The 19,534-nt window shown below is 45.8% G+C and overlaps 1 protein-coding gene across 3 annotated transcripts in view; it reads left to right on the top strand.

Moving 5' to 3' along the window:
- The first annotated feature begins 954 nt into the window (after positions 1–954).
- Positions 955–19,534, top strand: part of LOC144770936 (uncharacterized) — a 41,687-nt gene continuing 23,107 nt past the window's right edge. For 2 of the 3 annotated variants that reach the window (XM_078655772.1, XM_078655771.1), the window contains exons 1-4: positions 972–1,093; positions 5,523–5,643; positions 13,761–13,871; positions 18,427–18,540. In XM_078655772.1, the coding sequence (XP_078511898.1) occupies positions 1,070–1,093; positions 5,523–5,643; positions 13,761–13,871; positions 18,427–18,540 (370 nt within the window). In that variant the 5' untranslated portion in view covers positions 972–1,069. Of the gene's footprint in view, positions 1,094–5,522; positions 5,644–13,760; positions 13,872–18,426; positions 18,541–19,534 lie in introns of all 3 variants that reach the window. The other variant, XM_078655770.1, reaches the window with a different exon arrangement.

The following is a 19,534-nucleotide window of genomic DNA, read 5'->3' as shown; positions in this document are numbered from 1 at the left end:
TCGACTCCATGACCTGCTATTTTTGTTTGTTCTATTCCTACAACAGTTCTCTCATGTAACGTAACTGGTTCTATTGTACAGTGCTCTGACACCTTCGGGTAAAGTCTGTGCTTTATAAAAATGCATTAAATTAAATAGAATAAAATAAAATAAATGTTTTTGTCAGAGATGTCATCATCCAAGGTGTAATTAAAGATTAATTTAATTCACTTATGAGTCTCATGTTGATTACTTGGTTGAGGTAGGATTGATTTCCCAATGGCATTACTCAAGTTAATGTCAATAGGGGATGAACTAATTTTAATTGGGTTTTGAATTTGTTAATTATTTTTCACATGAAATCCCTTTTATTACAAGTCAAAATACAATGAATACCAAGTGAGACATGAGCACTCTTACACTGAATTAATGACACTTCACTTACAATATATTTCATTCGATAAACAACGCCCCCTGGAGTCACGAGGGGTGAGACACGAAAAGTGCAGATTGGTAAGCACCATGTTTGTGTGTGCAGTTTTATATAAAGTGAGCTCATAAAATCAATAGATGGACACTAGTGCGCATGCTCAAAGCAAGGCGTGAACAACAGTGCGCATGCTCACAGCAAGGTATGGACATTAGGCGTCTGCTCATAGCAACTAGTGCGCATGCTCTCAGAATTACGGCTCCTAGAGCGCATGCTCAATGGAGAGACACTGCGGTGTTAACGTTACGACCTTTACTGAGCGAGAACCGTGTATTTGCACCTTAGCGTAGCGCTTGCATGCCGTGAGGCGAGGAGCTCTCACGGTACACGACCGGCACACATGTGACGTCTTCGTTCCCCGCAGCTCCCCTCATTTTACCCTATTTTAGGCCTCTCCAGGCAGCAGGGATTTCCGTGTGGGCGTGGTCTCAGAGAGCTTGTGACGTGTCCGTGCGCTGAGCATGCGCAGTTTGTCGGCGTAGCCTGACACGCGCATGCGCAGAGGCTGCACCCGGAAGCAGGGTTTGTTGACACCGGAGTCCTCTAGCAGCGCCAGCTCTGGATCCACCGGCGGCTGCACCCGAGGAGCACCCGAGAGAGATGTCCTGGCAGGATCCGGCGGAGGTGAGGCCTGGCTGCGCGAGGGGCCGCCCTGAGGGCACAGTATGTGTCACGTGGTGGTGTGTTACAGTGCATGCATGAAGGGCACTGACACCCAGGGATCCATGCATACAGGGCACTGACACCCAGGGATCCATGCATACAGGGCACTGACACCCAGGGATCCATGCATACAGGGCACTGACACCCAGGGATCCTGCAGGGCGAGGCCTGGGGGCGGGAGGGGCATCCCTGAGGGCACAGTATGTGTCATGTGGTGGTGTGTTACATTGCATGCATGAAGGGCACTGACACCCAGGGATCCATGCATAGCATGCACTGACACCCAGAGATCCTGCAGGGCGAGGCCTGGGGGCGGGAGGGGCATCCCTGAGGGCACAGTATGTGTCATGTGGTGGTGTGTTACATTGCATGCATGAAGGGCACTGACACCCAGGGATCCATGCATAGCATGCACTGACACCCAGAGATCCTGCAGGGCGAGGCCTGGGGGCGGGAGGGGCATCCCTGAGGGCACAGTATGTGTCATGTGGTGGTGTGTTACAGTGCATGCATAAAGGGCACTGACACCCAGGGATCCATGCATAGCATGCACTGACACCCAGAGATCCTGCAGGGCGAGGCCTGGGGGCGGGAGGGGCATCCCTGAGGGCACAGTATGTGTCATGTGGTGGTGTGTTACAGTGCATGCATAAAGGGCACTGACACCCAGGGATCCATGCATAGCATGCACTGACACCCAGAGATCCTGCAGGGCGAGGCCTGGGGGCGGGAGGGGCATCCCTGAGGGCACAGTATGTGTCATGTGGTGGTGTGTTACAGTGCGTGCATAAAGGGCACTGACACCCAGGGATCCATGCATAGCATGCACTGATACACAGGGATCCTGCAGAGGTGATGCCTGGCTGCGGGAGGGGCATCACTGAGGGCAGTATGGGTCATTTTGTGTTACAATGCATGCATGCAGTGCCCTGACACTCACGGGTCCTGCAGGGGTGAGGCCTGGCTGTGAGAGGGGGCATCAGTGTGAACATTATGTATGTTGTGTTATGCTACAATGCATGTATAACGTGCACTAACACACAGGGAGCCTGCAGGGGCGAGGGAAGGCTGTGTGTGGGTGCACCATTGACATTATGTTTCATGTTGGGTTGTGTTACAAAGCATGAAGTGCACTGACACCCAGAGATCCTGCAGAGGTGAGAAGACACCCCTGAGAACATTACGTATCATGTTGAGTTGTGTTACAATGCATGCATATCATGCACTGATACCCAGGCACCCTGCAGGGGTGAGGCCAGGCTGTAAGAGGGTGCATACTTGTGAACATTATATATGTTGTGTTACAAAGCATGCATAAAGTGCCCTGACACCCAGGGATCATGCAGGGGTGAGGTAAGGCTGTGTGGGGGTACATTCTTCAAGGCATTATGTTATGTTATGTTGTGTTGTGTTATGTTACAGTGCATGTATAAAGTGCCCTGATACCCATGGATCCTGCAGTGGTGAGGCCAGGCTGTGATAGGGTAAATTCTCGAAGGCATTATATATGTTATGCTACAATACATTTACAAAGTGCACTGACAGCCACGGATCCTGCAGAGGTGAGTTTGGCAGTGAGAGGGTACATTCTTGAAGGCATTATATATTTTGTGTCGTGGTATGTTACAGTACATTTGTAAAGTGCACCGACACCCACAGATCTGCAGAGGTGAGGCCTCGCTTGCTTTAAGTGTATGTTCATTGTGGTGTGATACGTCCGGATGCAGTATTAGAAAACTCACAATGAGACACTGAGAAATTGGTCAGTTATTAGATTACTTGAGAGAAAATATCACTCAAAGTGGCACTCATTTGACACCAGAATGTCCCTCATAGGTCAATAGAAATGTCACGCGTACGCAATCTGAAAACCTGGCAGCTATGACGTGTTATGTTACAATACATTTATAAAGAGCACTGGCACCCACAGGCTTCCTGCTGCTGAGGTGAAGATGTTAACTTTTTTAAGCTGGGTGAGGGCTTGGTCAGTGATGTAATTCTGTGAATTGGGCCATTTGCAGCCTCAAAAATGCTTTGTACATCAGGCGCAATAAACCAAGTATATGGCATTAATTAAGAGGACTAGAGTATGTCATAGGAATCTTGACAAGAGTAAGAAGAGAGGGTAATGACATATGTTAGGGAAGATATATTCACATTCAAGGGGGAGAATGCAAAATTCGATCTACGTCATAATTTCTTTTAAATAACTCTTTTTGCAGTTCATCCAACAATCTTGAACCTTTTTTCTAGTTCACATAAGCTGAGTTTGCTGACATTCATGTTTCAAAGATTTTATTGTCAATATGCTGTTTCCAACCATGGTGGTCCATAACAAAGAATTCCTTGGTGTTGCATTTTGGTGACACAATGCATCTTTACATCTTTATTTATATTAAACCCAATGCATTTCGAGAATTACTCTCTTCTTCATGGGTCACTGTAACATGAAAGTTTAAAAATCCCATTATAATAGTCACTCTAAAATAGAATTTCTCCCCCTTAAATACCAGCCCTCTAACTCAATTCAGTGCAACAAATATTACCTCACCCAACCCCCAAAATGAGAAAAATAATAATCATTTCAACATGACACACTAATTCAATAAACATCCACTGCTGTTACCCCCCAAAAAATTAAAATTGAAACCTTGAACCGTTCCCTACTACACTGTGTTTAAAAAGCATTATTACAACGCAAACTGAACTGTGGAGTATAAACATTGATCAAGCAGGCACAAAACTTACACGGTTCTTGCAGACAAACAACTTCTTCTTTAAAAAACGATTGATATGTCCAATCCACATCAAAGGGGAATACACTTTGCTCATTAGCACAGTCTACAGCCATGCTTCTCAAAGCACTCCACCATCCTGTGGCCTTATCATTCTTCTCCTCATTCGCCGCTTTAACTTTATGCACCTGAGATTTATTACTGCTAGGTTACATCGCTCTCCGCCCATTATGTTGTGACTACCCACCCGAAAATAAACCCGAAAATAAACTCGAAAATAAACTGCCCCAAAGTGCACTAATGTAACCTAACACAAAATTAGTAATGAAGTAAAACAAAAATTCTAAACATTACGTTTTTCCTGATGCCAACAAATGAAGCAATATCATCCATAATCATCTTTAAAAACATACTCAGTATTATCTGGTCAGTGACTTCAAAGAGGTACTGTGTAGCTAAAAGGTTCGCCTATTACACTCTGGTCGCATTGTATAAACTTGCCCTTAGGGAAGACAAACACAAGGAGATGATGGACGGAGCGCTGAATCTTTTCAGACACTCACCCCCAGTCACAGATCTGGGTTGAATCCATCATCGTTCTTAAGCTCACTTCGCCACCCCAGTTCAGACCCACCCATGTGCAAATTAGTCTTGAACCTGTGCCTCATGGGAACAGTCCAGCCCGAACTGCCAAGCCATGTCTTCACTGGACCGGAAACTAGCATCCTGGGACCGGTTTCTGGCTAACAGCCACGCTAGCTTAGGGAAGACTCAAACTGTGCCAGGTGTGGTGCACCGGAGGCTGGGTTTCTGCATTTGGCTTGGCAGTGCCAAGGGGTTCAGCGATATTGATAAAGGTCCTTTCGGCTTTGTCTGCGATGGCGGAGTGCCAGATACAGGTGGAGGCAGTCATTGATGTTCTAGGGTGGATAAAGACCATTGAGACTCCACATTGGAAATTCCTCACATTTGCCCTCCTGCTGGCCAAGAGGCAGGTGCATGCCAGTGGGGGAGGGGCTGGGCTCCCAAATTCAAACAGTGGCTATCTGATCTAATTTACTGCAATGAACAGTTATAATTGCACGCTGACCTCCAGACTCAAGGACATTTGAATCCCTCTTAAGGCATAAATGCATATGCACTGCTGCCGTGTCCACACAGGCAAGGCTGAGATGATCCTCTGGTTCAAAGCCATTTGCGGGAGGAGTAGGATCCTCCAACATTTACTCCTTATCAACATGCTATATTGTCAATGTTTTCAATGTATTGCATATACATACACGAGTGTGATATTTTAGGGTAATGTTATATACGCGTGCTTTAGCCTTTTGTGACTGTACTGTTTAAAATTTGCAAAAAAAGAAAGGTACCAAGTTTTCTCAAAGGGTCTGCTATTTTATAGAATTAGACTGAGAAATTCCTTCTGTTTTATTGCATCTGATGTCTGCTTCTGTTTTGAAGCCTTCACACTATCTCTGAACCCCCACGCCTTGTCACCTTGACTAGGACTATTCTCTGCTCGCTGATCTAACCTCAAGTTAAGGAAAACAGGCAACATTGGGTGGGCAAAAATAAGGAAGGGCAAGTCTGTTTCAAATGCATCCTCCAAGTACATGTGGTTGCCAAGTAAGCCATGTGATCTTTTCTCTGCACAGGTTACCATCCAAGACGCTTCTGCCTATTTCTCTGAAAAGGAGTGGAAGCTTTTACAGGAATGGCAGAAGGAACTTTATGGGAATGTCATGCAGCAAATTCACCAAGCCCTGATCTCCCTAGGTAACGTATCACTGTTGTTGATTGCCAAGAGATTTCACAGTTTAATAAATGCCTGAATAAGTTTTGCAGGATTTTTAACTTTGTTTTTCTGTCTCCGTGTAATCTTTAAGAGCGGTAAGATCTTATCACATTGATTCTCACAGTAATATTGATTTGGTAATTAATTTTCAGGTGGAGAAGGAGGTGCAACAGAGCGGTCAGCAATACTCATTTGGGGAATACAAAAAAATGGGAGCTACAAGAAAGGGAAAGCCAGCCGCTACTAACGCTACTGATTTAGACATATGTTTAGACATAGTTACTCTACTGGAAAGTAGAAAGCAGTCGCGTCTGGTGAACGGAGCACTTATTAGTGACCGTTCCTTATGGTACGTGGAGTAGGATAGAGGGTTGAAAGCAACTTCCACTCTTCCAACTCTCTCTGGAAATCTATATTCCTTAGGCAAAGGCAAGTGCTCAGTGGCCACCTTATCATACAACTTACTGGGAGGAGGGTAGGCATTTTCAGTGCAGAGCCAGGCCGAATCAGGAATGTTAGTTAGGAGTGGCTGCCAAGTTTTTAACTTTGTCGTCCCCTGGAGAGGTCCCCATCTTCAGGCTTGCTAAGAGGCAGTACCTGACCACTGCAGCTGCTACATAACTGGAGGATCTCTCCCCTGTGCCATCCCTGGGGTCCCTCAACACATTCTCACCAAGTCTTCGCCTGTCCGTATGGCCTGCCATAGCATCAGAAGGTACAGCAAGCCATTCAAGGCACAACCGGGATCGACCGATTCTGCTCAGAGAAGTGGGTTCCTAAACATACAGTGCACCCAGGCCATATCACAAGAGGGCACAGAAGAGGCAAGCAGCCATCCTTGCTGGCTTCTGGGCACGTGCTTGAAGTTTTACAACATTTATACTCTTATGGACTTAAAGTTGGATCCAGACCCCCTAGACTTTATTTTGTGCTTCTTTGCCTCCTTCCCAGCTCCCTTCCAAAATTTATCACTTGCCTCAAGCGAAGCTTGTTGCCCGTTTAACTCGTACAAGTAGTTTGTAAGCCATCATATTCTTTGGTATGCATTTCATTCATTTTATTTTCTTGATGTATTAAAATGTGTGGTTTAATCTCAGATTCTCCACATGCCAACACAGAAGCCATGAGTTTCTTTTGCCACCACCAACTCAGCAGCTTGGTGAAATCTGTGAAGCTGCTGGTCTGTTATATGACTCAGATGTGGATTCGGGGTCAGGGCGAAAGAGACTACTGCCAGTACAAGGCCTCACTCCCACCTGATGCCTCTACTGTGAGAAGTTGGCCTGATATGTGATGTCCACTATTCTAGTGGGCACCTTGCACCAGTCTTAACGACCCTTATTTATGGTGGTTGTAAAGTCAACCTTATAGAAAGCTATCCTAGTGGTAGCATGGACCAGCAGTCTTAGGCTAAAACTTCAGAGAGCATGTGAAGCCAGCAATTTTACCATATATAATCCCTTGAATACCAAATGAAAGGACACCACACAAGGTATATATCAAATATATATGTATTTATTACTAACACTACCCCTCTGCACTCTTTATGAGGTCAGAGTTCGAGATACGTTACAAGTTACTCATTAAGCATACTATAGGTTGCACACATACAATTCTGCCCCAGGGGCCTCATGAACCATATACTAAGTAAGTGGTATAAGAAGCACTTCAGGAATAGTGAATAGGCCTAGGGCCTCGCTGGGGCTACACTACAGAACAACCAAGAGATTGGAAGTAGGAGACCCACGGGAGACGCGTGCAGTGTGGGATCACAGTCGCAAGCTACCATTGACTTACAATGGAGAACGAAGAAGTCACAAAGTTACTGATTAAGGACACTTAGTTTAGTTTAGTTTATGGCATTTGTTAAGCGCTTGGTTGCACAGAGAACAGTGCGTCCCCGCGCTGACGACCCTACCTACATCTCTTCAGCTTGGCTCGCAGAGGGTGAACACAGGGACACGAGTGAACTATACTGAATTTAACGTAGGGAAAAGATGGGTTTTCAGCCTCTGTCTGAACCTGGTTTCAGACGGCTCCATCCTCAGTTCGATGGGTAGATTATTCCAGTCGTTGCTGGCATGGTGTCTGAATGAGCGTCCTCCCATTCTTGCTCTATGTATCCGAGGCACCACTAATTGCATGCTACCCATTGACCTCAACAGACGTGCAGGACGATAGACTGGGAGCAAGTCCTGAAGATATGGAGGTGCTTTTTTGTAAGCTATACGGTGGGTGATGCACATAGTTTTAAATTTGATTCTTTCCTTCATTGGGAGCCAATGAAGGGAGTGCAATGCATGTTTACCCGAGGCTCTCCTAGGGAGGTTAAGGACCAGCCTCGCAGCTGCGTTCTGGACGCGTTGGAGCTGTGTTAGGCCCTTTTTACTAAGTCCACATAGGAGGGAGTTCCCATAATCCAACTGGGAGGTGACCAAGGCGTGTACCATAGTTTTTCTGGAGCTCGGGGGCAATAGGTCCAGGATTTTCCTTAGGACCTTCAGGAGTCCGTAGCATTTTCCCGCAACCTTACCCACATGATTGGTATAGGCTAGGTTGGAGTCCAGAAGAAAGCCAAGATTCTTAACTGTGTCTACTGGGACCGGGACAGAGCCCAGTTCAGTGGGCCACCAGGCAGAGGTCCAGATGGAAGGACATGGACCAACAACAAGAACTTCCGTCTTGTTACCATTAAGGCGGAGACAGTTCTGTTTCATCCATCCATCAAGTGCCACAAGGCAAGCCGAGAAATTCTCAGCATCCACAACTGGATCACGGGACAAATTGATCACCAGTTGTGTATCATCTGCATAGGAGACTATTGCCACACCATATGACTCCACCAGTTTGGCAAGGGGTTCCATGTAAAGATTGAATAATGTAGGGCTCAGAATAGAGCCCTGTGGAACTACTACTACTACTAGGTGGACTACGGTAAAACCCCTTTTAACTAGGACACTTGAAGAGTCAATACCCACGGGAGCACCGGAGTACTCGAGTTATCTCACCCAGGGAAGCCGGGTGCATAGGTGTCTTTTCGTGTCTGGTTTCGTCGATGCTTTCAATGGAGACCTGCAAAAGAAGTGCTGCAGGCAGCCGAAGGAAGTGTGTCCGGGTGGATTCAAGGGTGAATCGAGGAACTGAAGAACCTGAAAGCAGAGGGGACAGAGTCTGGGTCACTAGCCAGTGACCAGGAAGGAACAAGGATGGAACCAGGTGATGTTGCGATATAAACAGTTGAAGAGGTGAAGCTTGTCTCTGCAGCCACGAGGACCAGGAGGCATCGACGACAACCAGGAGCTGGATTCGAGCTGTCCCACGAAGGATCTAGTTGACTGCGGTGTCGGTATCCGGATTGGACCCAACAAGCCTTGGCAACCGCAACCCACGCAGGAAGTGAAGATTGGCTTCATGTCAGACCAGCAAGGACTGAGGAGCTTCTCCTTTGCAGGGAAGCTGGAGCAAGCCTGAGCAACTAGGAAAGCAAGATGATTTCAAAGGTTCGCCTTCAGGGGGCTCACTAGCCAACGGGCTAGCAACCGGGAAGACACGTCGAGCTGAAATGCAGGAGCGGGCCCCACGCGGCACTCGTGGGGTGTGGAGGGCTGAGCTTTGGTGCAAATGGTGCTCGGGTCTGGGGCTTCACGTGCCTTAATGCACAACTGCGAGTTACCTCAGGCGTTGATGCAGTTAGCAATTTGCAGGATGTCCAGGGAGACTGATCCCACGTCTCTCGTGTCCGCCACGGGTCGCAGCTTTGCTGTGGATGTGGGTCGGAGTCCTAGAAGTTTGGGAGTCCAGTCCTGAGTAGCTGAGTCTTCGGGTTCCGTCGGGAGCGTCGACAAACCTGGTGGTGCCTGTTTGAACAGGGTGGTCACTCCTTGACCACAAGGGAGATGTCTTCTGTCTTCTAGTCGATGTAGAAAGTCGAAGGTCCAAGAGTTTCGTTTCAGAGTTTCAGTCCGGGATAATCAAATGTTTCTTGGCACAGCTCCTATCTTTATACTAATCTAAAGGGCTGGATTACCTGCTAGGTCCCTCCTATGGGTGGACCCTGAAAAAGGGGTGGTTACACCCCTTTCTATTTGTCCAGTTTCGCACCAGAGCGGGGCTAGAGTGCCCCAGCAACTGGTTTGAACTGGGCTATGCATGGAGCACCTTGTGTGCCCCAGGCAGTGTCCGTTTTGCAGTCCTCCCTGTCCCAATACACTAAAAGCCTGTCTGGGGAGGTGCTAGCCCCTCCCAAGGCAGGAAACCTTTTGTCCAGGCCTCCCCTTCCGGAGTTTCGTCCAGCAGCAGGCCAGACTCGTGTCTGAGGCAGCAGCATCCATTTTGTGATGCTGAGGCTTTGTTTAACTTTAACCGGTTAAAGCAGTAACCAACATGTCTTCTCCCTCTAGAAGGGTGGAATGCTACCCCCGCCGCCAGAATTGGCGGGGGGTAGTATTTGATAAAGTATTTTGATAAAGCCAAACCAAAGTTAGCATTAACCGCGAGGATTATAATGCACTTAAGAGTATATGGTATGGCTATATCATAGAACAGCTATAAGGACATGGTTCTGAAAGCGGCAGAGGGGCTGAGCGCATGCTAGGGCCCCCTCTCACATAAAACCAAGCACTCTGCCTCCAGGATTGTTAAGGCCTGCCATAGGAGTGACTTATAGGTTACTATGTGTCTATATATAAGTTAGATATACTATATCTAAGTAAGGGGTGATTACACCACCTTACCCAGGCTGAGTGATCAGCCTGTGGTGTCAGTTTGGATGGCCAGCCAGGGGTGGCATAATACATGCTGCAGCCCCTGGTAGGCCTTGGATGCACCCATGCCCTGGGTACCTATGGTACACTATACAGGGGCTCACAAAGGTGGCCCTGTACCCAATCAGGTATGTACCTAAAGTATATGGAGTCCATTTTACAGGGAGAGCAGGTAGCCTGGGGCCCCGAATAGTCAAAAACCAGCTAAACACTAGGCAAAAGGTTGGGGTAGCCATATAGTCAGATATCCACCTTCCTACACTACCCCCCCCCCCCCCCCAAAAGAAAGGAGATATGGTTATCCTTGACCAGGTAAGCCTATATTGCATAAGTGACCATATAAGGAAGTACCTGCACTAGCATGGTTACCCCCTGTCTCATGGTCCACTAAGCAGTCCCTCACCCTAAGGGTATCCGAGGGTCTCCGCCATAGGGAATCTCTACCTGTTTTCGCAAAGTAAAAGGCTGGTGCTGAGATGGAGTACTGAAGTGAGGCTCCACTAATGTAGGGCTCAGCTTCCTCCAATCACTATCCACCATGTATGCCTTTCTTTCCATGACTGAGTTGCACTGTGCTCTCAGGGTCAACCTCTGGCTGCCTACAGCTGGAGGTTGGGTCCCTTTTGTTGGACCCTTGGAGGGACAGGTCAGGTTTGGGGCTACTAGTTCCCAGGTTTGCCTGTGCCCAACAGAGTCCATCTGGGGGAGGTTCCTACCTAAGGGTAAAGGAGATTCCTCAGAAGTTTTAGGAATTTTCACCTGGCTAGGGCTGCTAGACTGGGTGCCCCTAATCTGCTGATGGGGGCTTCCTCTGGACAGGGGGCCCTTTGGGGTCCACTGGCCTCCCTGACCTCTGCAGCACTGGGCTGACTGAGGCTGGGTAGAGAGGGGCATATTACCTGCTCCAGACTGGGCCCCACCTTGGAAGGGTCCACTGACATCAGGGGTTCTGCCAGGCCAGGCCTGACTACCTCTGGGGCAGTTCCTTTACAAGGGGTAGGGTCAGTTCCCGGAGGAGACTGACCCCACCTAATGTCTGGTGGGAGGGAGACTTTTATTCCTCCCCAATACTCTCTGTCTGAGTGGAGTGATCCATAGTTTAAGGCTTCACAACATAAAAATCTGTTTGAATTTGGGCTGTGACCATCACATCCCTACCAACCTTTTCAGGAAGGCCTACCATTTTGGAATGGGTTTCTTGTTCTACCTCAGCCCAGGCTGAGATCTCTAGATCATTGCCCAGTAAGCAATCTAAAGGCACATTTGTAGACACTGCCACTCTCTTTGGGCCAGTGACACCTCCCCAGCTGAGATTTACTACTGCCACGGGATGATCTTTCTGCACTCCATCAATATTGGTCACCTGGTATGTGAACCCAGGTAAAAGCTGTTTTGTGGGGACTAGTCTCTCAGTCACCATAGTGATGCTAGCCCCTGTGTCCCTATAGGCCTCAGCTTTCTGACCATTGATGAGGGGCTCCTGTCTGTACTTGCCCAAGGTATTGGGACATGCAGTGAAGTTGGCAAACCCCATGCCATTCTCACAGACTAGAGTTTCTGTAGTAGGGGACCTGGTTAGGCCAGAGTCCACCTGAGTTCCCCAAGTATACCCAGCCACAGTTTTGGGGGCACTCCCACCACCTGGAGGATTACTACTAGTAGTAACAGGAGGTTTTGGAGTATTACTTGGAGTAATATTTTCCTTATTGTTGGCTTTTGGGCAACCGCTGTCAGTTTTCCAATGGCCAGGTTGCTTACATATATGACAATAAGGTTTCTTAATATTAGAGGAAGGAGTTTGGGACCCACCCCCTCAGAGGAGTTTTGGGGCCCTGTAGCGGATTTGTCCTAGGATTTATCCCCACCTTTCTCTTGAGGCTTGGTAGAATATTTCTTCTGGTCACCACCCTGATTTTTAGGCCTAATCCTGGTTCTGACCCATCTATCACCCTTTTTGCCCAATTCTTGGGGAGAGGTCAGATCAGAGTCCACCAGGTGCTGGTGTAGAAGCTGGTTTTGACAATTATTAAGGATCTGCTCCCTCATAATCAAATTATACAATCCTGTATAGTCATGTATTTTGTTGCCCAGTAACCAGCCCTCCAGAGCCTTAGTAGCACAATCTACAAAATCAGTCCAGTCCTGAGTCTGTGTCTTCTGGGTGTCTCTGAACAGCAACCTATACTGCTCAGTGGTTAAGCCAAACCCATCCATTAGAGCGCTCTTCAGGACAGTGTAGTTATCAGCATCTTTATCACTAACTGTGAGGAGCTTATCTCTGCTTTTATCTGAAAAGGAGAGCCATAGTATAGCTGCCCACTGACTCTGGGGTACCTGTTGTACTTTACAGGCCCTTTCCAAATCAGTTATCCATTTGTGGATGTCATCCCCACTTTTGTAGGGAGGGACAATCTTACTTAGGTTCCTATGGTCATATGACCTTTCCCTATCTCTAGGGATGTTGCTCCCACCATCTCTAGCAAGAGCCAGGGTCTCTTTGGCAAGGGCAATTTCTTGCCTCTTCATCCTAAGCTTGACTTCCCTCATTCTAGCCTCTTGCTCTCTTCTCTGATGGGAAGTCATTGTCCTCATTGCTGAGGTATCTGACCCTACTGAGTCACCAGAGTGGTGGGAGTCACTGGAAAGTGACCTCCCCCTTCTGTGCTCAGTGTTAGGCCTACTTGGGGGCCTGGATTGGATTCTCTCCTTTCCAGCCCCAAGTAGTCCTAGGTTGACCTGGTTTAGTTCTCCAACTTGGGCCTGATCATCATCCTCTTCATCATCAGAACCCCTTGGATTGTCATCCTGGGAATCCTCTGTTGAGGGATGGCCCCCCTTCCAACACCTGTCTGATCTGGGGTTGCCGCCTTTTCTAAATCATACTCCACTGCCCTAGGGGCCTCACAAACCATATACTAAGTAAGTGGTATAAGAACCACTTCAGGAATAGTGAATAGGCCTAGGGAATCACTGGGGCTACACTACAGAACCAAAGGTTAGGAAGTAGGAGACCCAGACCCAAAGGTGACCCAATACCCAATCAGGTATGTACCTAAAGTACATGGAGTCCATTTTACAGGGAGAGCAGGTAGCCTGGGGCCCTGAATAGCAGGGTCCCAGGCCAACTGAGTAAAAAAACAGCTAAACACTAGACAAAAAGTTGGGGTAGCCATATAGTCAGATATCCACCTTCCTACATCACCTATTAAACGTTCTCTGGTAAAATGAATGTTTGTCATTCAACATGTGCAAGATTGTGAAAGGACACAATGCTCTTCGATCATTGTATAAGGATCTGTAGAAAAATATTATTTTATGTTTTCTTTTGTTTACAGGTCCACTTATTACCACCACTGTCTTTACATTAAGAGCTAAAGAAAAGCCGAACCTGTGTCCTGCAGCTTCCCAAGAGTCGGAGAGAATACATGGCATTCAAAGTTCTTCAAGTAGGTTTCAGCCTCTTATTTAATTGTCTGTTCTATACAGTTCTCCAATGTCTCTGTTCTCATCACAGATTAGAAAATTGTACCAGAGAACTTAAAACAAAATAAGGGAAAATTTGCATTCTCTGTCGTTGTACGGTTATTACTTTGTTCACTCACATACACATGTATGCGCACACACACACACATGCCCATCTCTCTCTCTCTTTCTTCATATATAGGCTCCGCTTATGCCCATATAAGCGCTTTCCGTGCTTTTGTGGTGCAGTGTACCATGTTGATTTCTGTATGAGCTACATCTGCACAGGCATATGGTAATATGGCCATGAGTGGTGTGGGGTATGCAGCGTCATTTTCTATTGCCACATTAGGTGTGTATTTCGGTGGACAATACCAATATGGGGCAAACTGGACCTGTGCGCATTAGTAATATAGGTACAAGTCTGGCGCGACAAATTCACCCCAGTTATACAAAAGTGTGAGTGTATCCCAGGTAATTCTAGGTTGCTTGCCTGCCCAGGCTTGTGATCATAGAAGATCTGAGGGTTCTAAAGAAAGCCTGTGTCAGGACTACAGAAATATTGATAAACAGGTAGAGGAACTTGGGTAATATTGTCATTTTCACGATCTCCACCCTGTCCGCCAGAGATAGGGACAGTCTAGACCATCGGTCCACCCGTTCCTCAAGTTTCAAAGCTGCTCTAGCATAATTATATCTATTAACTAGTTTTGGATCCCTGTGCACCCAAATACCCAGATGTTTGATATGTTCCATACACCACTCTAAAGGAAAGTCCAAAGATTGCGGCTCGGTATCCAAACTTATGGGGAAAATATTACATTTTGACCAGTTAATGCTTAGCCCCAAGTACCACTTGTATCTGACATATTCACGGATGACCGGTGCCAGGTGTATAGCCGGGTCTCGAACATAAAGCAACATATTGCCCCTGGACAGTGATATGGCCAGCGGGTGCTTGCGAAAATGCAGCACAACCTCTGCATGTCGCTGTCTAATCACACTCGCCAGAGGGTCCAATGCCAATACAAAGAATATCAGTGATAAAGGGCACCCCTGAAGCGTGTCCCTATGTATTTGGAATGTGTCAGATTTGATGCCATTGATTCTCACTCTTGCCACTGTGGCTGTATACAGCAAATAGATCCACCGTTAGAAGGCTTGCGTGATCCCCATACATTGGAGAACCATAAACATATAGGTCCATTGGATATAATCAATTCCTTGGGGGGCACCCAATAGGACCGCCACCGCACGGACAGAGGGGTCCAGTTGATGGAGCACCGCGAACAACGTACATATATTGTATGATTTTACGCAGTAAAAACAGGTGGGTATAAGGCTTGACTAGTCTTGAAAGACCAGATTGGTGAGCAGTGGCTTAATCCTGGTGTACATTATTTAACATAATGTTTTGGCATCTGCGTTAATTAGGGATAAAAGCCTTTAGGATTCACTTCTCTCAGGTGGCTTGTCCGGCTCGAGTAACTCTATGATGTGATGAGGGCTTCACTGAGAGAGAGAGGGAGGTAGCATCTGCTTGTCATATGACTCATTGTACATACTATGCAGATGTGGTACTATTTGCTCTGCAAATTCTTTATAGAATACACTTGGTAGGCCATCAGTGCCAGAGGTTTGCCTCCAATGAATTGTGCGTATTGCATCCTTTATCTCCTCAACAGTGGTAGGCTCTACTAGAAACCTAATTTGTCCTAAATGAAGCCATGCCAAAGGTACGCCATCCTCTGCATTGCTTTGCCTCAGTAATATATAAATAAACAGGCTCAAGAATCCCTTCCTTAATAGAACTTCAGTCTTTTAAAATAGATTTTGTCACAAAACCCTAGACTTACTGCACCAGAGATCAGCGTCCAATGAGCAAATGTCAAACTTTTCTCAAAAACGTTAGCAAAGGTGGCCTGGTCCTCCTGACTCTTGCTCATCCGCTTCCATCAGCACTCACCAAAAGGTAGACATAATTTCTTTACCTGTTCTTAAAAGGGCCAAGCAAAATCTATCAGAATTTTACATTTCCTCCCTTCTTCTATCTAGTTTGATTAATTGAGTATCAACCAATCAAAAAGTCCTTTATTCGTATAAAAGTGTTACAAAATGCATAGCAAGTCGACAAATACATCAAGTACAAATCATCCAATATAATACATGAAAATATATAAAACAAACACAAGGTATATTAACCTCTTCCATGCTCATGACGAGCTCAGCTCGTCATGAGGCACACTGGAGCTCTGCTCATGACAAGGTGAGCTCGTCATGAACAATGGGCTTCAAAGCTTCTCAGCACCGGAGGGGAAAAGCCATAGCAGCCAAGTGGTTAAAAACAAGGCAAGAGTACAGACATCCAATAGAGCATACTTTTCTTGGAATAGACTGCAGATTTCAGGAAGGCGGCTACCCAATAACACACAGTGTAGTTGCTGCAATTGCAAGTAACGAAAGGCCACCCTCCACTGAACCACTCCACATTTTATTTAAAAGTGGTAGTAAGAAAATGTTTAGTAAAATGTACGTAAAATTAACAAAAGAACAAAGAATGGAACAGGGTTTGCTCAGAAGAGCCATCACACGGGGAAACACCCAAGGTGGATTCGTGGCTAAACCCCAAGGGGAACCTGAGCAGGAGCTGAACCGTTCCTGTTCCTGCTCTTAAACAAAATAGTGGTGACCTTTCCCGCCTTCCCATTGCCCAGGCTATATAAGACTCCATGCCCTCCGTATTAAAATTAAAATAATACCACGCTGTAATTTTACAGAGTTCAATGTGCTCTCTTAAAACTCGTCTCTGCTTCAGGAAAAGAGATTTATCTATCTTGTTATGCTCTTTCTGAAAGAGAGCTGGTGAGTGGAATAGCTCCGGGCGACCAAGATTCTTTAGGGATGAATTGACATAGGCGATTCACAGAATATCTGCTCCATTTTCTTGCAATAGGCATTCCTTAAAAATAGCCCTATTTAGTGTTGCCTCTGGGTTTGACCAAACCATATGCCATAATAGAATAGGAGCCAACTTCATGGTATCCTCCATATAAGCCAAATGCAACTTGCTGTCGGAAATGAAGGGCAAATTGGTGGTCAGTAATGCAAGAGACGCCTACATAGCCAATTTTCCTCGACCAGATCAAACAATCCCTTCCACGTCTTTCTCTGGTTCACACTGTGGAAAGCAGTGGGAAGGTCCATGAAAGCAAGAACGAGTGGGCAGTGCCTGGCGATAGTCTATTTCCCCACGACTAGGTACAGGTTTAGGCACCGCTCCACCACGCTTAGCTGTTCTATAAACCTATACTAGCCGGCGTGAAGTATATTATAGGCTCGAGCTCACTCTTGTATCCTATTAAATATCATGGTCCCCGTGATCTTGAGCAAGGTGTCAATCAGGGAGAATTATTGAGTGTTTATCTTACAAACGATTCATCAGTCACTATAAACAGAGGGCACTCGAAGGCCCAGTAGGGTATACTGGTACAGAGGGGTATCATCTGCTTTACATTACATACCAATTATAGCAGTACCCAATCAATCCTTAAATCACTATTTGGTTTAAAAAATTTCATTTGAACATATGACAGCATCAAGTAACAATTACATTCCAAAATTTGAGAATAAAGACATAATTTAATTTAAACATTTAAACAATCTAAAATCCACCAGTGCATGATGCAGCAACAAGTGTCAGCAATTTAGCAACACTTTGAAAATCAGATCATAAAGTGCTTTGTGCGTAGAGCTAGGGAAGATTGTATCAGCAGTCTTAGGAAAGAAGGAAGCTTGGGTGTAAGCCTTATAACATATGGTCTGCTCAACCAACTCACACCCACAGATAATACATAATACGTAAATCAATGAAATAAAACCTAAAATACAAAATTAATTGAGCATTATGCAATTTAAGGGGCAGATTCTAGCTTCTGTGTAATATCTAGCTGTTCAGAAATGTGAAGGCCATTCTATACCCCTGCACTAATCAGTTAGAAACGCCTATACTTTTGTTGGGCCTTCTGAAAATAGACACATTTATTCTCACGATCCAGAGCATTTGAACAAGCAAAGTAAATATCTTTAAGTGCATTTTTCTTGAGCCTTCCTCTATTAACTATTTTGTAGTATTTTGTAGGGACAGAGAGACAAACTCTCTTGCTGGTAACAATGTTTGCGTTTACTCTGTTTTGCTGTGTTCAATTTCTTCGTTATTTTACATCTTTTTCCCCACTTTGAACAATGGTTCTCTTTTGGGTCTTGTCCACTGGTTGAAAAAGCTCACCTTCACTGTTAGGAGAGTGAGGTACTGAGGTAGAAGAAACATTCTACATTTAATCGGTATCTTGTGCTCTTGTTTGACTGCAGAGAGGTAACCGATTCTTTTCCATAACATCAAATCACTTGAGTATGTTTATACTAAACCGGAGAGGAGTAATTCATAATAAATAGAAAATCAGCACCCATAGGGTATGTGGGTACATACAGAGGAGAACCCTTTAATGAGTGAAATGATGGGCTTTTGTCTTTATCCAACAGGTAATGAGATCACTGCTCATGATGACGTATTTCACATAAAAAGAGATGTAAATCGACATCGAAAGAATCCTCGGGATGCAGACAGATGGCCACAGAGTGACTGCCCCAGTGCAGGTGAGACTTAACGTATGCCCTTCCCATCCCGATCCAAAATACCTTACAAATCCCCCTCTGTGTCCATCCCGAAAACTACAATATGATGAGAGCAGTTGTGCACACTGCCAATACTGTTTAACTACCACAAACCTCAAACATCCCTATGGAAATCATCTGTCATTATTTTGCTATGAAGAAAGTTCTACTCTAGAAGTATTTTTTTCAAGAAGGGTTAATCCATATGCACCAGTTCAAGGAATAGCTGATATGAATGGGGTCGGACTCAGAAATGTGTTTTTACATCACAGTTGGTGACCACATGTGGCTCTGTTTAGAGATTGAAAAGATTGTTTAGCTGTATCTGATCACGTCTGCATTATTTCCTCAAATACAAACGACTGCAGTGAAATAGAAACTTTATTTTAATTTCATGTTGATCCTATAAACAACAGAATAACCAGGTCTGTAAATAGAAGAAAAGATAAACCTAAAAAAATCTTTGCTTTCTCAAAAAATCATATATAGTGTTCTGTGCATGGTTGGTCATTTCTCGCACAAGATTATCTTCTTTGTACAACTTCTGCACTGTGACCTAAAGAGTTCCCCCACCCCCTCTCTGAATGTACTAGGAGGCCATTCTCAAAGCTTCACAGACATCCTAACTTAGTAATATTTGTGAAGGAGGAGTCCCTTTGTGAATGGCTATAAATGCAGAGATTGAGGCCTGCAAAGGACAGCAGACCTGCATATCTGCATTTCAAAACTACCGTTACTGAAACCCCAATGAATGGTCTGGCTGAAGTCCAGCCTTTGCGTCAGAGTATGCTGAGAGTATCCGAATATTGAGCTCATTGGCCCTGGGTGAAGGGAGGCAGGACCGGTCCAACGGCCGGGCCCTGTACCCAGAGCAAACTTTGCACTTGCGTTTTTGGTTAGTTGAGAGAATAAAGCCTGCACCCAGATAGTAATACGCAAAGCCAAAGCCAGTCCCTACACTCTAAGGGCTGTGAGA

The sequence above is a fragment of the Lissotriton helveticus genome, chromosome 7 (assembly GCF_964261635.1).
Source record: "Lissotriton helveticus chromosome 7, aLisHel1.1, whole genome shotgun sequence".
Classification (NCBI taxonomy): domain Eukaryota; kingdom Metazoa; phylum Chordata; class Amphibia; order Caudata; family Salamandridae; genus Lissotriton; species Lissotriton helveticus.
The sequence above is the reverse complement of the archived record's forward strand: the minus strand, read 5'-3'. Positions and strand labels throughout refer to the sequence as shown.